The 19,660-nt window shown below is 43.7% G+C and overlaps 1 protein-coding gene across 1 annotated transcript; it reads right to left on the reverse strand.

The window, feature by feature from the left end:
- Positions 1 to 1,945: 1,945 nt before the first annotated feature.
- rcor2 (REST corepressor 2) lies at positions 1,946 to 19,372 on the reverse strand. Its single transcript, XM_030722527.1, has 14 exons — positions 19,165 to 19,372; positions 15,878 to 16,003; positions 13,898 to 13,954; positions 13,028 to 13,108; positions 12,603 to 12,655; positions 12,324 to 12,485; positions 12,108 to 12,232; positions 11,716 to 11,782; positions 11,320 to 11,559; positions 11,060 to 11,137; positions 7,718 to 7,775; positions 5,488 to 5,555; positions 5,049 to 5,210; positions 1,946 to 4,281 (listed from the first exon to the last, which is right to left on the reverse strand). Exons 2-14 carry the CDS (start codon positions 15,999 to 16,001, stop codon positions 3,937 to 3,939), a joined length of 1,620 nt encoding a protein of 539 aa, XP_030578387.1. The 5' UTR covers positions 16,002 to 16,003; positions 19,165 to 19,372; the 3' UTR covers positions 1,946 to 3,936.
- Between the last annotated feature and the right edge of the window lie 288 nt (positions 19,373 to 19,660).

Below are 19,660 nucleotides of genomic sequence, written 5' to 3' on the forward strand. Positions count from 1 at the left end.
AAAAGTTGATCATTGTATTAAGGTGCTGGGTATTGGATTCTAATTATTCTGGCTGTTGCTGTTATATTATCTCTTTCAGGGTTGATTTTATTTGACATAATTTCGTTTTACATTGCTGTAATTTACATTGATTTAAATGTGTTTTGCGCAAACTGTAACTGTAGTGGTGGGTTTTTTTGGGGGCGGGGGGGTTGGGAGGGGTGATCAACTCCTGAAAAATGTATTTTTGTTTTTTTTTGTTTTTTTTTTGTTTTTTGTTTGTTTTTGTGCAAAGACAAAATGAGAAATTACAATGATAGTAATAAAAACAATGATATAATGATAGCCTGGCTCTGAAATCCATTATCTGAACAGCAGGATACAATCTGCTGCTGAGGTTTATCTGGTAGCTGCTATGAATTTGTCACATGATGGCGTGTAGATGGAGTCTGTATTTATTTATGTTCAAACTTCATGTTTCATGGCTTTGGTCAGGCCTTTGCTGATGAAACTGCAAGCGGTCATTTTAACAAGATAGAGGATTTTCTGTGCTGCTGCTGCCCCTCCCCCACCACTGTGGAAAGCTTCACTTATTGTTGCGCAGGTAAAGCCTAACGTGCTGGCGTCTGCAGCCCTGTGGCAGCTGCAGGGGATCAAACCTGTTGGGACTAAACAGATGGCATTTTGATGATTTGGCTTTTGGGAAGTGAAGCTCCTATACAGCGGTTATATACTTTGTATAAATTGGGTTATTACAGTTCAGACAGTTCCTTTTAGTGTATATATGCACTCTCACATTTTATTAGATACACCTTGCAGGTAGCAGTTTTGACCTTTTGCCTTAAGAGCTGCCTTTATTCCTTGCAGTGTAGATCCACCAAGAAGCTGGAAATCGACATGATTGCATCACAGTTGCTGCAGATGTGTTTTTCCCCATCACAAAGGTGCTCCACTGGATTGAGATCTGGTAACTGTTGAGGCCAATTGAGTGCAGTGAATTCAGTCATGTTCGAGATGATCTGACCTTTGTGACATGGTGTTATTCTGCTGGACGCAGCCATGGATACACTGTGGTTATAAAGAGACGGGCATGGTGAGCAACAGTACTCAGGCTGAGGCTTGCAAGTGACGCTCAGCTGGTACTAAGGGGCTCAAGTGTGGTACCCTCACACCATTACACCACCATCCTGAGTCACTGATACAAGGCAGGATGGATCCATGCCAACTGAGCCAAATTCTGACCCTACCCATCCAAATGTTTCAGCAGAAGTCGAGACTCATCAGGCCAGGCGACGTTTTTCAGTCTGTTGTCAAGTTTGTTTTTGTTTTGTTTGTTTTTTTGGGGGGGGGGGGGGGTGAAACGTAGCCTTAGTTTCCTGTGCTTACCTGACAGGAGTGACACCTGGTGTGGTCTGCTGCTGTAGCCAGTCTGCTTCAAGGCTCAGTGTGTTGCACATTCAGAGATGCTCTTCTGCATACCTTGGGTGTAACAAGTGGGTTTTAGTTACTTGCCTATCAGCTCATAGCAGTCTGGTTGTTTGCTTGACATCATAAAAGGTATTTTCACTCACTGGATTTTTTTACACCATTTTCTGTGTGTGGCCTTATGTCCTAAAAGGGACGAAGAGGACTAAGTAAGTACGCCATCATCTGTAAACCCAGAGATGGCTGTGTGGGGAAAATCCCAGCAGATCCACAGTTTCTGAAACACTCAGACCAGTGCATCAGGCAAAAACCGGTCACGTTCAGATTCACTTTCTGCCTCATTCTGATTGTTGGTTTGAACTTCAGCAGGTCATCTTGACTATGTCTACATACCTAAATGCATTGCATTACCACTGTGTCACTGGCTGGATTTGTATTAGTGAGCAGTTCAACAAGAACCTAATAAAATGAAGAAAAGCATAATTAAACCCCCTTTAAATATAGTTTCTGGAGAAATTGCTTCAAAAACCAACATGAAGAATTTGTTTATTCAAAAGGAAAAATGCCTCAAACACAATTAAGTTTCCACAATGTAAACAACTTGGAAAATACAGTACACACAAATTTTGTTTTGTTTTTTTGTTGGAACAAACACATGTAAGAAAACAAATGAAAAGGCAAACCTCTTTTAAAGCCAAACGTAGTGATGGACAGCTTCCATTTCTACTCAGTGCTGCATTCAACTGAAAACTCGAGGCCTCTGCTAACAAAAGGTGATTTGAGGCTACACTAAGGGCAGCACTGGCCAGTTTAAAGAAACGTGACATGACCTCAGAGCTGCATAAAAAGGCAGCTGGACACAATCAGTCTAAGACCTGCAACAGAAATAAGCAACAAAGGTGTCACAGACAAATATGGTTCTGTCATCTACATTTGTTCATCAGGTTGTCCCACACCTTCCATATTTTGGAAGTGCTAACCACAGCACTTCCTGACAGATCATTGGCTAAATTAATCAAGCGGCCGATGCTGCAGCACAGATTTCTTCCACATCTCCTTTGACCTCTGTGCCAAAACAGGACAGGCCTTGAGGCTACTGTGGAGAAAGCTGCCTTACGTGGTCATTTTTGTAAATTACTCAGACACTGGATCTAACTGAAAGTCACAACTTGCACCGTTTTGTTTACATGAATGATTTTGGCATTTTGGTAAGCGAGCTTTCTTGCAGAGATGTGACTCAAGTGGTAAACGAGGCCGCGCGTGAACGCGAGCACGAAAATTTCCAAAAATGTCAAACTCTTCCTTCGGTTTTTCATACTTCCTGTTTAAGAAACAACCCAACCATGTAAAATGTCAGACTTCTCTGTGATGCTCAACAGCTAACTCTGCTTTTAAAGCAACAACAAAACTTTGGCAGGACTTTTTTTTTTTTTAACTGCAGACACATCAATATTAACACCATTATGTAAACATCAGAGGCTGATGTTTAAAGCTGCACTGCAGAACATCCAAAAAACGAGTTTGGGATTGAGAACTTGAAATATTCCTCCAAAGTAACTTAAAGCAGGATTTGAACACTGAGCGGCTCTGGAAATCTGAGACCAGGTTCATTTGCATGTGGGTTAACAGGCTCTTTTACTCTGTGCTCAATAATTAACATATACACCATCTAATCTACTTACAGTAACAAACTGCCTACCTCTCGCACATCTTTATAACTCTAGTTAAAGCAACAAAAAAATAAAAAATAAAACACCACCACTCCAATTAACAGTAATAAATGGCTATGAGGGAAGATTTCTGTCCAAAGCACAACTAAAAAAAAAAAAATTGCCAACAATGAATTAAAAACCAAAAAACAGATTCAGCTTTGTTCACAAAGCCTGATTATTTTGCAGAGGTACCTTTTGCTCCCCTCTGAGAGTCCAAACTTGAAAGAAAACTGTGTGACGTAGACACCCTCTTAGGAGGAGCATGTCTGGCTCAGCTGTGGACTAGCTACTCTTCCTCTTTCCCTCATCTAGTCATCTTTATCCTGATGGTTGTGTGGATGACTTGCCCAATGGAACTACAGTATATAGATATATATAGAGAGAGAGTGAGTGTGTGTGTTTATCCACAGCCCTCCAGATGTTCAAGAGTTGCCATGGAGACATGCAGGTGGGTTTGCTCTCTGTGGTTGTGGCTTTCTTCAACGGCTTCATGATCCAGTGTCTGTTGTGTGCATGTAGTGTTTGGAGTTCCTAGCTCTGTCTGTCTGCGTGTGTGTGTGTGTATGCTGGAGGTAGGTGTTTGTCATTACAGTAAAGGGCCTTCACGTCACTAATGGGATCCTTGCACTCTTCCAGACACATTTTTAAGACGAGTGATGTCACACTGCGCACCTGAGCGTGTCAATCTACGATGTAGTCATGTGATGGTCCCAGGAGTGACGAGTTCCAGGTTGACTGAAGAGAAGTATCGTGTTTGTGTGATTTTATGCATGCTTGTGGAGTGAGTGTGTGTGTTCCTTCTCCTGCTGTCTTGTATGTCTCAGTGGGAGTTGGGCTGCTCCACTTTAAGCCCGACCAGCGATGGAGGCATCTGAACTGCAGTGGAGGACGAGGAGGAGCTGGGAGGAGAACCCCTAAGACTCCCGGAGGAGGAAGTGGTGGTCACTGCAGGCCGGATGAGCGGAGGTGGAGGGTGGTTGTGGGGAGCTCTGTTCTGGAGCGGGCGCGTCTGAAGAGGAGGTGGCTGACGGAGGAGGCTTGGGGGTGCTGAAGGAGGAGCTGGACGCAGCAGTGGGGGAGGCTGGGAGAGGGAGGATGGAGCGTGAGTGGAGGAGGGGGGAGAGGAACTGCCTGCAGCATCTGAGAGGGAGTCCTCCATTTTGACCTGAAGGAGAGGGAGGAGAGTCAGAAGGAGCAGTAACAGGATGCAGAGAGAGGGACAGAAGCTGTGGATAAATAAAACCTTTACATTTAGTGGCGTCATCAGATGCTTCAGACTGCTCTAAATGCTCCATTTCAAGCCCCACCCACCTGCTGTTCAAATCATATTTGGAAGGGTCAGACAGAGGGGCTCCACCAAGGCCCAGTGAGATAAATCAGGATTGGTTTGAACTGTGAATCACACAAAGTTACACTTGGGTCTAAGAATAAAATACGGAGCTGGATGTGAGCAGAACAGCTCCATTTTAAATCCGTTAGTCATACAGAGGATAGGGTTGGTGGATAAAACCTTAAATTTATTTACACTCAGCCGCTCAGTGCGCTCCTTCTGTACTAAGGCAACAAATGTGTTTATCCACAGCTGAAAGTAGAATACTGAATTACCGCCAGAGATAAAAATCCATTTACAGCCTTTGTAATTTGTTTAATCCTTTATTTAAAAGCAGAAGGTATCATGAAATGAGTGCACCTGATATCCAGGGGTTTACAGAGTCAGTTATTTACAAATGAGTTTGTTTCAAAGTGGAAGATTTCAGTTTAGTCTGCAGTCGAAACGTGCCATTTAACCCTGCTGACACACCGACTGCTTCAGATGAAATACAATATTTAGTTTCGCTGTCCTATAAACCGATTTCACGTGACAACAAAATCAGAAACTCTTACAGGCACTCTTTGGGTATTCAGGGTCTTGCGTATCCTTTCTGGCCTCACCTCCTCCTCTAATGCGCCTCCATCTGTAACTGCTGCCATCTCCTCGCCACTCCTCCTCAGGTCTCTCTGGTCTCGGCTGGTGGCCACCTGCTCTGCTGCCCACTCTCTCAGCACCTCGTCCAGGTTGAAGCGACGCCGGTAGCTCACAAAGAATGAGCTCACCTGAGCAAGGCGGGAAGACATGGCGAGTTAGAGAAGACGAGAATGAGGACAAAGTGGTGCTGCTCTCAAGGACACAGAGGCGGACATTGGAGGGCAGAAGACAAATGAAAGCAGGGATAATGGAGATTATAGTGATCCTATAGGGGAAAATGCTGGGCATAGGATAAAAGGGAAAATGGAAAAAAGATGAAAAGCTGATAGGCAGCTCACTCAAGTACACTGATGGATGAGGTCAGAATAAGAGCCATTTTCAACATGTGAGAAAGAGGAAGCTCACCTGAGCTGGTGTCTTGGTCCCAATCACTTCAGCGATGGCGGTGAAGTCTTTACCATAACGACGGATAGCTGGAAAAGAGACGCTGGGTTAATGTCCTGCCATCAATTTACTGCAATCACAAGCAACAAAAAAAATAAATCAGCCAGCTTCCTCTTTCTCCCTCCCTCACTGTGAGAGCTGTGAGGCAGAGCATGTGAGAGGAGGGACAGGAAGAGCAACGTATGGTGAGCATGTTTACTGTTAACCTCCACCTGAGCTCAGCTGGCTCAGTACACCTGCTCTTTTCCAGGCCAGACCTGCTTCACGGCACACTTTCAGGGTTTTTTCCCCCCTCCCGTTGGAGCAGCTGCACTAGATAGGAGGTACAAGTATTGCTCAAAGGCACACAGGCTGCAGCTGCTAATTTTACCTTCTGCTTTTGCAGTTGATATGCTGCTGCAATCTTTTCCAATTAATTCTTCAACTAATTCTTATCCCCACCCCCTCAGAAGCTGAAAGTAATGCACGCAATATTTAACGTGTAGTATAATTTCTTTAAGTTCAACCTTAGTTACTGTCACTGCATATAAAATGAAGACAAACACAGAATGCCTTTGTGTACAGTCCTCTGTATTCATGCAGTCCAACCCAGTGATTCTTTGTTGAGCGTGGTGAAGCAGAAGCAGGTTTACGTCACCTTTCAGTGCAGCTGGAATCTAGATTGCAGTAGCTGCACCATATCATCGAAACACAGAAAACACAGGGTTTTTACCTCTAGACTGTATATATACAATGGCGGTAGCTTCTGAGTGAAAAGTAAAGCCCGTGCTGAAGTGCCTGAAATTTGCATTCTGCCTAGTGGCCAGCAGGGGGAGTCCTCTAATGGCAAAAAGGTATTAGATCTTACAGCGGTCTCTTGAAAAATCGCCCTCCCAGCTCCCTTGCTCTTTGACCTCAGTAAACACTTTCCTGATGAGTTTCAGCAGTCAAACACATGTCAGGTCATACTAAATAAAATATGAAGTTCAATATGTAAATTATGGTCTCCACAAAAAGAGAGATAAACCAGGGTATGCTCACTGACCGACAACTTGTGACTAATAAGTGCATCACTCGGTTTCATAGTCAGATCCACCTTGCACTCAAGTCTCATTTCAAAAAGCTAAGACAAGAGCAAAAACACTCAGAGGCTTCACAATGAGACTTTGCTAACCAATGGGTGATGTCATGTTGGCCATGCCCATCTTTTATATACAGTCTATGGGTTTCTCCTGGCTTAGAATGGGGTTTGGGGTGGTTAAGTACACACATCAGCATGAGTCTTACCTTATGCCATTATCCATGTATTTTAAAAGATTTCTGACCATTTACAAAACAAAACCTTAATTAACAAAACTAGTTACAGAAAATACAGTGGAAGGTGGTGAGCATGCGGTACAGTGATGTGTGTTACCACCTGTGGAGGAGAGAGGGGCTTGTTGCTCCAAGTGAAAGATGTATTTAGGTTTATGCTCTGCCTGTTCAGCAGCTGTTTGTTAGCAGAGACTTTAACTGATATTTTAACAGTTGTTATTCAAATTAAATCTTTAGTCAAATTCTCAATTCCGGTCTTTTAGCAGCTGATTATTTTCCTTTTGGCTGGGCCAGAATCTCAACGGGGGCCGCTAAAAATCTGTCTATTCTATCAAAACCTTCAGACATAAAAATAAAATCGAGCTCCACTCAATCACTGTGGCTAAACTTAAGCAGAGGGCTACATTTTCAAACCATTTTTATTGTACGTTTTTGCATTAAAGCAGATATTTGTCCTCAAAAGCAGATCACCTACTGAGTATTGCATTTGTTTTATAACTCACTTACTGAATCACGCTAGTTCTTTCTGCCTCACTTTTGCTCAGTTTCTCTCTCTTTTGACTTGTTTTCAGGTAATAAATAAGAAATGTCCCTTTTAGGAACAATATTAATTCCCTGCCGCCTCCAGTCAAAACACCATTAAGGTCGCTAGGATGGGGCTAATTCTCTAAACATTACCATCTATCCTTTGCAAATTTCCAGGCTACAGCAAAATATCCAACAGTAGCTTCTGGAGAAATAATTGTGGAGCTTATACAGTACCAACACGTGTGGAGAATATAAATATGAATGTCTAATAGACATCTGAATGTGAATGGGAGGTAGGAAGAGGAGTGCTGGCAACAAGAGGTGAGTCTCTAGGAAGGGGGAGGAAGAAGAAGCTACAGCCTTTACTCACCCTGCACAGCCAGGAGCTGCTCCTCTGTGGTCCAACGAGAGTTCATCTTGGGGGCAGGCTACGATGGAGAGAAAGGGAGATCAGACTGAGAGTGAGGTGGGTGGTAAGAAGCAAGGGGGGAGAGGGATGAAGATGTCAGCAAGAGCGCAATGAGCAGGTTAAGACTAGAGTCAGTGCCACGAGTTGTGAAATACTATCTGGAGAGGGTTCAGGAAGGGCAGTGTGAATAAATGAGTGGAGAGGAACAAACTGCAAAGATCAGGGGAGGAGAAAATTGAATACAGAGCAAGAAATGAGGCAGAAAATAAGGGATATAGAGACAGGGTTCCACGCACACTCGAATATCCTTGAGAGGATAAAGAGCTGGTCCAGCGTTCCACGACCAGGACGAAAACCGCATTGTTCCTCCTGAATCCGAGGTTCGACTAACGGACGCACCCTCCTTTCCAGCACCCTGGCATAGACCTTACCGGGGAGGCTGAGGAGTGTGATCCCCCGAAAGTTGGAGCACACCCTCCGGTCTCCCTTCTTAAAGATGGGGACCACCACCCCGGTCTGCCAATCCAATGGCACTGCCCCAGATCTCCACGCGATGTTGCAGAGGCGTGTCAACCAAGACAGCCCTACAACATCCAGAGCCTTCAGGAACTCAGGGCGAATCTCGTCCACCCCAGGGGCTCTGCCACCAAGGAGTTGTTTAACTACCTCAGTGACCTCACCCCCAGTGATGGTCAAGTCATCCCCCTCATCCCCAGACTCTGCTTCCACTACAGAAGGCGTGTCAGTGGGATTCAGAAGGTCCTCGAAGTATTCCTTCCACCGTCCGACTATAGCCTCAGTTGAAGTCAGCAGCACCCCCCCCGCACTATAAACAGTGTGAGTGAAGCACTGCTTTCCCCTCCTGAGTCGCCTGACGGTTTGCCAGAATCGCTTCGATGCCGTCCGAAAGTCTTTTTCCATAGCCTCACCAAACTCCTCCCACACCCGAGTTTTTGCTTTGGCCACTACCCGAGCTGCATTCCGCTTGGCCTGTCGATACCTGTCAGCTGCCTCCGGAGTCCCACAGGCTAACCAAGCCCGATAGGACTCTTTCTTCAGCTTGATGGCTCCCTTCACCTCCGGTGACCACCATCTGGTTCGGGGGTTACCACCACGACAGGCACCAACCAGTCTACATGTGCTTTGTGGACTTGGAGAAGGCATTCGACCGTGTTCCTCGGGGTGTTCTTTGGGAGGTTCTGCGGGAGTATGGGGTGTCTGGCCCATTGTTGCGGGCCATTCAGTCCTTGTACAACCACAGTGAGAGCTTGGTCCGTATAGCCGGTAATAAGTCGGATTTGTTTCCTGTGGGTGTTGGACTCCGTCAGGGCTGCCCTTTGTCACCGATTCTGTTCATAATTTTTATGGACAGAATTTCTAGGCGTAGCCAGGTGGCGGAAGGCTTCTTCCTTGGTGGCCTCAGAGTCTCATCTCTGCTTTTTGCAGATGATGCGGTTCTGTTGGCTTCATCAGGGGGGGGCCTCCAGCTCGCAGTGGAACGGTTCGCAGCCGAGTGTGAAGCGGCTGGCATGAGAATCAGCACCTCTAAGTCTGAGGCCATGGTCCTCAGCCGGAAAAGGGTGGAGTGCCATCTCCGGCTCAGGAACGAGTTCTTGCCTCAAGTGGAGGAGTTTAAGTATCTCGGGGTCTTGTTCACGAGTGATGGGCGAAGGGAACGGGAGATCGACAGGCGGATCGGGGCTGCTTCTGCAGTGATGCGGACGCTGCACCGGTCCGTCGTGGTGAAGAGGGAGCTTAGCGTAAAAGCGAAGCTCTCGATTTACCGGTCGATCTACGTTCCTACCCTCACCTATGGTCACGAGCTTTGGGTAGTGACCGAAAGAATAAGATCGCGAATACAAGCGGCAGAAATGAGTTTCCTTCGAAGGGTGGCTGGCCTCTCCCTTAGAGATAAGGTGAGGAGTGCGGCCATCCGGGAGGGGCTCAGAGTAGAGCCGCTGCTCGTCCACATCGAAAGGAGCCAGTTGAGGTGGCTCGGGCATCTGATTAGGATGCCTCCTGGCCGCCTCCTGGGTGAGGTGTTCCGGGCATGTCCCACCGGGAAGAGGCCCCGTGGTAGACCCAGGACCCGCTGGAGAGATTATGTATCTCGGCTGGCCTGGGAACGCCTTGGGGTCCCTCCGGATGAGCTGGAGGAGGTGGCTGGGGAGAGGGAAGCTTGGGCTTCTCTGCTTAGGCTTCTGCCCCCGCGACCCGGCCCCGGATAAGCGGAAGAAAATGGATGGATGGATGGATGGATGGATGGATAGAGACAGGGTTCATACACCTTTTCCAGGATAAAATTCAAGCACTTCTTAAGCACTTTCAAGGTTTTCCAGCACATTAACACTGGGATACATATTTATACAAATACATACATGCTCAAAATTATTTCACATTTTTAATAACATTAAAAAGATGGTATTATGCCATAAGTCACTTGACAGAAAACAATAACTACTGATAGTTAATTCGGGAAACTTTATTCTCCAGATTGTGAGCAAATCCGGTTTAAAACAGCTCTTATGTTGCTGCCACGGTGTAACTCGGTCTAACGCAGTAACCTGAACTATCCATCAAAGTGACCAATCACATTAAGCTCTGTTCAAACGGTGAAAAGTCAGTTTCTTCATGGGCGTAGAATTCATAGACATATGTCTATGGTAGAATTCAGCTCAGCAGACACTCGTGTGCGCCGTGTTTCTTTGTGCGCGCGGCTGCTGAGTTCTACGCATGCGAGTTGTTGAATTTACTCGCGAAGAATGAATACCTGCACTCGCGGAATGACATTATTTGCGCAGATTATATTTTCTTGCGTGTGACTTTAGATCTAAATATAATTCCATACTCATCTTATCTGTAATTGGAATTTGCAGTTTTCCAGCCAACACTCATTAAAACGGCGACTCTCTGTCTTCAGGGAAGGGGCGGGGTCACAAGCAGACTGACAGGTCACATGCAAACATGCAGGCCAGCCGGAGAAATCTTCATTTTAGACTTTCCGATTCATTTTCTTTCTCCATCTCATAAGCATACTATTCAATCAGATTTTTTTTTTTTTTTTTAATTTAAAATACCCAGGACACACTTGAAAAAGAGATCTTCATCTCAGTGTTTTTCTTCCTGGTTAAATAAAGGTTTGAATTGAATTGAAAAATAAAATGGTTACAATTTCAAGCAGTTTCAAGCGCTATATCCAAAATTCAAGCTCTTTTCAAACCTTGAAAGGACAATATTAAAATCCAAGCATTTTCAAAGATTTCTGTACAAACCCTGCAGAGAGAAAGGAGTGTAAAGACTTACCTCTATAGGTCTCAAGGTATCAACACCTTCAGCTAGGCTCTGCTTCAAACTGCTGTTGTTCTGTTTGATAGACTGAACCTAAGAAAGGCAGGAGGGAAGAAAGAAGGGACAATGAGCCAAGGTTGTTTTTCATCTGGTAGCACTGAGTAGTAGTTTTTGCTGTTGAAACCTGCTTGCTGAACATTCATGTGCATTCACTCCCTATATCTATAATCTGATGACAAAGATGTGAGTGAAGATGACACTGAAAACCCTGGTACCTGTCTCTTGAGTGAAACCAGCTGTGTGTCCAGCTGGCGAATGGTTAGAACTCCAGCATCATGGGAGGCTGACAGAGACATGATGTCTGCCTGCTCCAGGTGCATGCCTTTGGGTGGCCTGCGACGGGCTCTGAGTGGGTGGTGTCTGTACTGAGCGCCAATGTTCTCCTTCTTCACTGGACCAGAGCGGCTGGGGGTGGCTTTGTCAGAGCTGGTGCTGCTTGAGTTCTGTTTCGCCGCCTGTGCGGACATTAAATCACCAATATCATTCAAGTGTCAAGGTAACTCGGTTGTCTCCTAACAAGTTATAACCAACAAAACAAAGACTTGTTTTTGCGAGTGTGCACGCATATGCTTTTTTTTTTTTTTTTTTTTTTTTCTTGAACTATTTCTCACCTCTTTTTTGGCATCAATCTCAAAATCACTGTCACTACCCGGGTCTCCTTCCTCAATCTCATCATTACTGCAAGACAAAAAAAAAAAGAAAGAAATTAAACAAAGCATACCCATGCTTAAAATGTGTGCCCATCCTATTGTTTAAATTTCATCAAACATGTCTGAAATGCTCTAAAATGTCAGCTGAAATGACAAGAAATAATATCAATCCGTCTTATTTATATTCATGAGACTTGTTTCCCAGGATGCCACGCTCATCGAGTGTCATTTAACACAGAAGTTCTCTAAATGTCAGATCTCAGCTGAGCAGTTCTCAGAACATAATGATTTGTTCCTCCATCTCTCTATCCATCCTGCTCGCCCTCTTTATGCTCAGTGAAAGCATCTCAAACCTGTCATCTTTCTCTCTCTTGTTGATCAGCCGCCTGGCCTGTCGGTCCATGACAGAGGTCCTGGTCCTGGTCTTCTTCCAGCTGTAGTAGTATTTTACCAGGCTGGAGATCAGCTTATCTGGAAGCTACAAACAAGAAAAAAAAGTAGATTTTTTTTTTCTCTTCTGTTAAATACTCTTTAGTATTTAACCACGTGTGCGCCTCTCAGTCACGCACCATCTGCTGGATGCGGTGGAAGCTCTTGCCATGGAAGCTGAAGGCCTGCTCGAAGAGCACTTTATCCTCGACCGTCCACTCATCTGGGAAAGGGGTGAAGTTGGCCAGGTCGGCCAGTGAGCGCTCGACGTCGTGTTTGTGCCATAATAACATGCCCAGAGCCTGATGGAGACGAAGTCAGGAAACCAGGATAGATGGGATCAGAAGACAGAATTTCAAATAAGCAGGGGGAAAGACATCTAAACATTTGAGCTTGTGTTTCTAATGCACTGGCAGTACCTGCTCCATGTTGTATCCATGTTTCTCTTTAGCCATGAGGATATACTCGTCCACTGGAAGAAGACAAAATAATGGTCACCAGAGAGGAAAGAAACACCCAGGAAAAAAAAAAGGGTGGAGAAAAAAATAAAAAATACACAATAGTGTAAAGAAGGTGAAGGAAAATGGGTTACATAAGAACAGAAAAATATGAGAGATGTAGTGGAAAAGGACACCAGAGTGAAAGAACGTAAGTGCACAGGACGAGACAGTGGAGAGTTTTAATTGCCATCCTCCAGTCAGCATATAGCCATTAAACCGAAGGTCAAATTTCTTAGCCCGCACCCATAAACACAAGAGAAGGCAGGTGTGTGTGTGTGTGTGTGTGTGTGTGTGTGTGTGTGTGTGTGTGTGTGTGTGTGTGTGTGTGTGTGTGTGTAGCTTACACATTGCATCAGAGAGCTGAGTGTTGGGACACCAGACCAACATGCTCCTGTGGTCCTTCTCACTGTAGCGGGCTGGACTGTCTGCAAATGGAAACAAAAAGCACAAAGTGAACACTTGCATCCACATTTCATTTTGAGGTTGTATGTATATTTGATTTCCTCTTTTCCTTGTTCACATCACTTTTATGCCCCTCCTCTCCACCACTTCTGAACTATCAATCAATGCCCAGCATCTCTCTTTTCTTATCCACCTATCCTTGCATGTTTCCATCTGTCTAGAGCTCCCTCTTCATCAGCTGAACTCTTCTGGGAAGTCAACATTTGTGCACTCAAGAAAACATGATGCTGGTTTGTCTGCTTGTCCCCTTCTTTGGTGCAATCTGTTGTACGAGCATGTTGCCTTTTCTCCATGGAGGTTATGACGATTGTTTTATCAGCATCAAGGCATTTTTCACCTACTCAAAGTATCAGGCATCTTTCATAGAGCTCACTTTAATTTTCTCTGAACCTTTTTATTCTGCCTGACTTTCCCTTCAAACAAAAATAAAACACCACCGACAAACAAGCTTAACTCTAAGGTCTGCAGTACTGGACAAAGACGGTGATGGCTCCTCGTTTTCCCCTCTAGCCTTCTCTTCTTTGCATTTTCCTGTTTTTCTACTCTAACATCAGTCATTTGACCTTCACTCCTCTACTAATCTGCATTCACCTCCTTCCTCTATTTCAGTCTCCTCCACATTTCTCCTCACCTCTATGTCTCCTCCCAACAGAAGACACAGAGGTGATTCCCTCCCGCTCTCCCTTTTAACATCAGTTTTAATGCCTTCTGTCATCTCCCTTTTTCTTGTGCTTTTCTCCCTCCCAGCTTACCTGGTTTGAACTCTGGGATCTGAGCCTGGTAGTCTCCTCCCACTCTGATCATGCTGTCTGTAGAGACACACAAACATACGTGAGTTTATATTTCCTTGAGATATGTAATGCAGGGCACAAGTGTTCCTGTAACAAGGCAGAAAATATTCCAAGAAGTTGCGCAACTAAATAAAGACATGAGCTAGGAAGAGAAAAATACAAACACTAAAATAATCATAATGTCAGTTTCATACAAGGATTGAATTTACCTTCCATCTCTAAGACTGCTACTTTAAGCCCTGTATATAAAAGATGGACATAGCCACCATGATGTCACCCACTGGTTTGTGAAGCCTTGACTTGGGCTTTTTGGCCCTAATCATCTTAGCTTTTTGAAATGGTAAATGGACTCATCTATATAGATAACCACTCACCATATTTCATCACATTTACACATTCATTTTGGTACAATATTCCAGCTTTTGTAGCTTGATCTCACACACACACACACACACACACACACACACACACACACACACACACACACACACACAAACGTAGGAATCATTACTTTGCACAAGGACACTCTGACAGGCAAGATCCACTAAACCAGCATTTTGACTAGGCTTATTCCTGGCGACTAATTTGTTAGCTGACTAAGCAAGGGGAAAAAACAGACTAACCGATTAGTCTAAAACTAAGAAACACTCAGATATCAAGTTACATTTTAGGACTGTTTAATGGACAATGTCAAACACTGTCTAAAAAAGCATTTGAAACCATTAATCACATTATTCAATAATGAATTGCACTTTAAATGCTGCTTAACTGTGCGGCATCGTGAATCATCAAAACTGCCTGTTACACTCCAAACAACAAAGAAAAAAAATTAAAATTGATGTTAAATATATGAAAACGCGTTACTACAAATGATGTCTATGCATCACTGAAATATAAGAAAATAACATCCGAAAAATTATTAAATTGCAACTTAAAAGTGTGGCGCATTATGAACGACGCTCATTGTTCTACAATTCATAACATACATCTCAATAGAAGTTAAAATCTAAATTTATAATAAAACAATACAATACAAACATCCACCCATTTTCTTCTGTGGATGGAGATGACTGTTTCTCAGGAGGTGCGCTTCATGTTACATTAAAACTTCAAAAATAACTAACAATATTAGATCCAATAAAACTATCAGGTATATGAACAATTTTTTTTTTAACTTTGATGTACAACTTCCATTACTTATTGCTATCAATAAATATGATAAGCCAATCCAGAGAAGTATTAAAATCCAGAAATTCTATTTACTGTGATAACATTTACATATCATTCACCACTAACTGAGATAAACCTATAGAGATGGTGCAAAGAAGTGAGGTTAGAGCAACAATGGATGGCAGACATTAGGTAATTAGTGCTGTGGTAAAGCTAGCAGGAGACAAGAAAGATGGAGAGTGTGGAAAGCAAGGAGGGAAGAGAGACTATGAGAAATGCAGGGAAGCAGACCAGAAGGAGGAAGAGACAGATTACAGGTTCCTCTGGGACAGAGGACAGGAAGGGAGGAGAAGGGGATAATATAGAAACATGAGCAGATGGATGAAATGAATGGAGCCAGAAAGAGAATGACAAAGAAGAAGGATGCTTGATAGAAGGAAAAGAGGAGGGAAGAAAGGTAACAGAGGATAACAACTCCTGTAAAACTGCCATTTCTCATCTTAAATTGGACTCCTCAAAGATCAACAGGAAGTCAGTGGGTGAAGGAGGGCATGGAGGAAGGAGAGACGTATGTGGGCAAAGGACAAGGATGAAGACAGTGGGAGGAGAGGGGATGACAGAACACACTGCAGCAATAAAATGAACATCAACAGCTGGCAGGAAAATGGGAGTCTGGGAGTATCAAATGTAGGTACGCTTTGTAATGCTCCATGTTAAAACACCACAGTCTGAGATCACGATATATCAAAAACTATAAGTAAACGTATGTACCGTGAGCGTGCTCTTCATCGCTGCTCTCTTCCTCGGAGTGTGGCTGGCTGTTCCCATTGGTTACAGTTTTGGCTCTGCTCCTGGACAGGACCCCGGCCCCCGAGCGCTCCATCACTGAGGGCATGACTGGACGGACACACACACACACATATAAGTATGTCTCTACTTAAATCTCTACCATTCATCAACATTTCTGCCTTAAGCGATTAAATCTCCCAGTTATGCCTTGTTTTATGAGCGCATTGGCTGCTATTTGTTTTCACTTGAAACCCTATAAAAACCAACTCATGCTTGTAAAGTAAAACAGGCCCTTATGCTGCTACCTTGGAGCCAATCCCATTATCTCCCTTGAGCTGAGTTTATTTTCCCAAAACCAGCTTTTCAGTACAAGAACTCATTCAAGAACTCAACAACTCTCAGTCCTGTCTCTAAGCATCTCTGTAATCAAAACCCCTGTTAACACTTTGGTGGGATCTAACGGCACAGAGATCCTGACCTTTACTGGCCAACACATATAACTGACTAAATCCACGACTTTTAGCTCAGGTTTCAACTTCAAATCAAGTGCATATCCAGACTCAATCAAAGGGGGTGTCATCTTCAACAAAGAACACAAACTGTAATCTCACCTCAATATGTCTCATTGCAACTACTTTATGTTAAATTTTTGAGCAAAAATGACAAATCACATTTTTAGAGCCATTTACAAATCCCCTTTGGGGTGGCATCAAACAGGTCATCAGGTGTAAAACTGCCAAATCAGACTTGCAGAGCTACCTGCTGCTGTGACCCCTTGTGACAAGGGAGCAGCTAAAAGTAGCTTTTATTAGTCCAGAAAATAATGACTAGATCAGCGAGTGATATAAATTATTATTAGTTGTAGTCCCACCTTTTTGTGTATGAGCGAAAGACTGAAAGGTTGGATTGAACCAAATTTCAGTATAAGTATCAGTCCAAAAGGACTCATAGCAGCAGTTAAGCTCATAGCTGACATACCGATATTTTTGTTTTATTTTTGCTTGTTTAAATTTAAATTTATCACCCTTTTGTTGCAGGGAAGCAAATAAATTTTTTTTTTTTAAAAAACTGATTTAATACAACAAATAAATATTAGCCATTATTTTCCAGTATAATGATGAGTCAACAAGGCCAGTATCAGCTGATACCTTTACACCACCCATCTACTGATGCGTCCTTGCAGAAGGACCTCTCTGCAGCACCTATCACATGAGCAAAGAGAGCCCCTTCAACAGTAAAGCTATGCTGTAAAACCTGTCCAACATGGATCTCCAGAAACATGAGCAAACAAAGAATGTAACCACAGATGAGATGAGGCATCCACAAAGATAAATAAGACCCTCCTGCAGGAGAAGAAGTGTGAGCCAAAGCCAGTGCTGTACAATTACATGACCAAACCTCGTTTTATTCTTCTTCTCTCTCCCCATCTGCATTTCTGGCCCAATGAATCTCAAAAGTAGCACAAAAGACTAGCTCAAGACACAGCAGAAAGCAGTTCATCAAAACTAGTTCCTCCTCATATACAAATGATAAGTACCCCGCATAACAATAATCAACGACATCAGGCATGGATCGCATTATAAACGCACGTTAGAGGCACATGCTTTCTTTCACCATCCCATCAGCAACTTCCATCTTCAGTTCTCAACTTGAACTGCGGCCAGAACAAAGCAGGGACACGAAGTTATGTGACTGATGTGGTACTTTACGCCCCCCCGGCGCGCGCGCACGCACGCACACACCCACCCACAACCACCACATAATGAACTGGACCAGTTAGGCTCCTTACAATCCTCAAGATTAAAATCATACACACCAAACTCCGAGCAGACAATGCAAGTGGCTGAGGCTCTCTGGTGGTCTTTGTCTATCACTGCTCCCGGTGGCCTCCGAAACTACAACAGCTGCCCTCCCCCCGCGTCCAACTTCACTGAAAATATCACCGACTCACACAAATCTCTTCGTCTTTGTCGATAAACTGATGTTTGGGAAATCGCTGAGGCTACATATACACAGGAGGACGGGCTGCGTGATACCGCCCTGCTTCACTTTCAGGGAGTTTCGTGGTGTGTGTGTGTGTGTGTGTGTGTGTGTGTGTGTGTGTGTGTGTGTGTGTGTGTGTGTGTGTGTTGGGGGGGGGGGGGGGTAGCCTCGATCACAGTAGCCTCGATCACTGGCAGATTAATCAACCGTTTCGAGAAAGAGAGCTACAACTACACTACATCAGCTGATAACCCAGACAAGTTGGGTCTACTCGTGGTAACAAATGTGACCCAGCCACCAGACGCTTATATGCAACTTCTCTTTCTCCACATCCTCTGTCCAGCATACGGGCAGATTTTTACAACTTTTCCTCATTTTAAGCACAGTATTCGGACAACAGACACGCTTTGCACTAGGGCGAACAGTATCACGAACAATTAAATCGTTTTAGTTTTAAGTAATGTGACTAAAGTCTATTCGGTTTTTTCCTCTCTAAATTTTATTTGGGCAGTCTGATGATGAACTTCTACTTTCCAACATTTTTTGACTCATACTTGTAAACAGTGGTTAAAAAAAAAAAAAAAATAGTACTCCTACTACTACAGTGACTAGTCATGTGTTCATGGATAGCAGGAGTGAGCACAGGGTGACCTGTTATATGCTGTAATGTGTGGATTGAGTAGTTTGCAATATATATATATATATATATATATATATATATATATATATATATATATATATATATATATATATATATATATATATATATATATATATATATATATATATATATATATATATTATGAGACAGCGGATTCTTTCTGAAAGATTTTCCGAAATCTGAGTTACGTTTACAAACTAAAAGTCAACATTTGTAACAGCCTTCTTGTGCAGTCATCTGTATGCTGTGTGTCTCACTTTGAAGTCCTTTTGTTTTCCCCACGCTTACGCTGCCGTTACTACCAGCTACTGTCTGCAGCTGCTGCCCCGGAGTAAAATCTCGCTCTTTGAGTCATAATTATCCAACTTGCCCATTTGTTTAGGGAACCCTAAACCAAAAAACAGTGGCAATGAGCACGGTCCGAGTCATTCCCGAGGGCTGAATAATAACAATAAAAATAAAAATAAAAATAGACGACATTTCCCCCTCATCACCAAAGTGCAAATTAAGTCTAACCCATTTGGTCGCCGGGATGCTAACGTTAGCCAGTTAGCTTGCGGCTAGTACCCTCGCGTTACATTAGTAACGCCGGTAGTTAGAAGTGGAGATAATAGTCCCACTGTACCTGTGCTTCCTTTCTCTCCGCTTTCCCGAACTCAAAACTTCTCCGAGCCTCTGCCCGCAGCTTTCAATCCTCTCCGAAGCGTTCAAAGGCAATTAGTGTGTGTAAAAAGGCTTAACTCTCGCCTAATTGATGAGCACGGTCACACTACAATGAGGAGCACCGCACGGACTCAGGGACTCCGTGAGTGTGTGCGTGCGCGCCGGGGGGACGGACAACACCCGCAGAAAAGTGAGGTGGACATCCGCTCGGATGCGTTCGCCTCTCCCAAGCAAAGCAACCGTTTGGATTGACAAAAAGTAGTCCTTCAACTATTAAGTTTATCGTACTCTTGATTTTTTAAATTTTATTTTATGTGTTCGCGTGTGACTTGACTTTTAAGAGTGTTCGTGACAGTGCAACATACTTAAAATCTTTGTCCCAAAAAAAAAAAAAAAATCTGCATTTTTTTAAAAAATATGACTACCTGTTAATTCACGTCATGGTTATTACACGGGTA

The sequence above is a fragment of the Archocentrus centrarchus genome (assembly GCF_007364275.1).
Source record: "Archocentrus centrarchus isolate MPI-CPG fArcCen1 chromosome 18 unlocalized genomic scaffold, fArcCen1 scaffold_23_ctg1, whole genome shotgun sequence".
Taxonomy (NCBI): domain Eukaryota; kingdom Metazoa; phylum Chordata; class Actinopteri; order Cichliformes; family Cichlidae; genus Archocentrus; species Archocentrus centrarchus.

Bases quoted from the DNA above. Each gene is read 5' to 3' on its own strand.
- rcor2 (XM_030722527.1), bottom strand. From the start codon at position 16,001: ATGCCCTCAGTGATGGAGCGCTCGGGGGCCGGGGTCCTGTCCAGGAGC. The intron at 12,486-12,602 runs GTACTGCCAGTG...CGTCTCCATCAG, and splicing joins ATGGATACAACATGGAGCAG to GCTCTGGGCATGTTATTATG. The intron at 4,282-5,048 runs GTGAGGCCAGAA...CCTCTCCTTCAG, and splicing joins GAGGCGCATTAGAGGAGGAG to GTCAAAATGGAGGACTCCCT.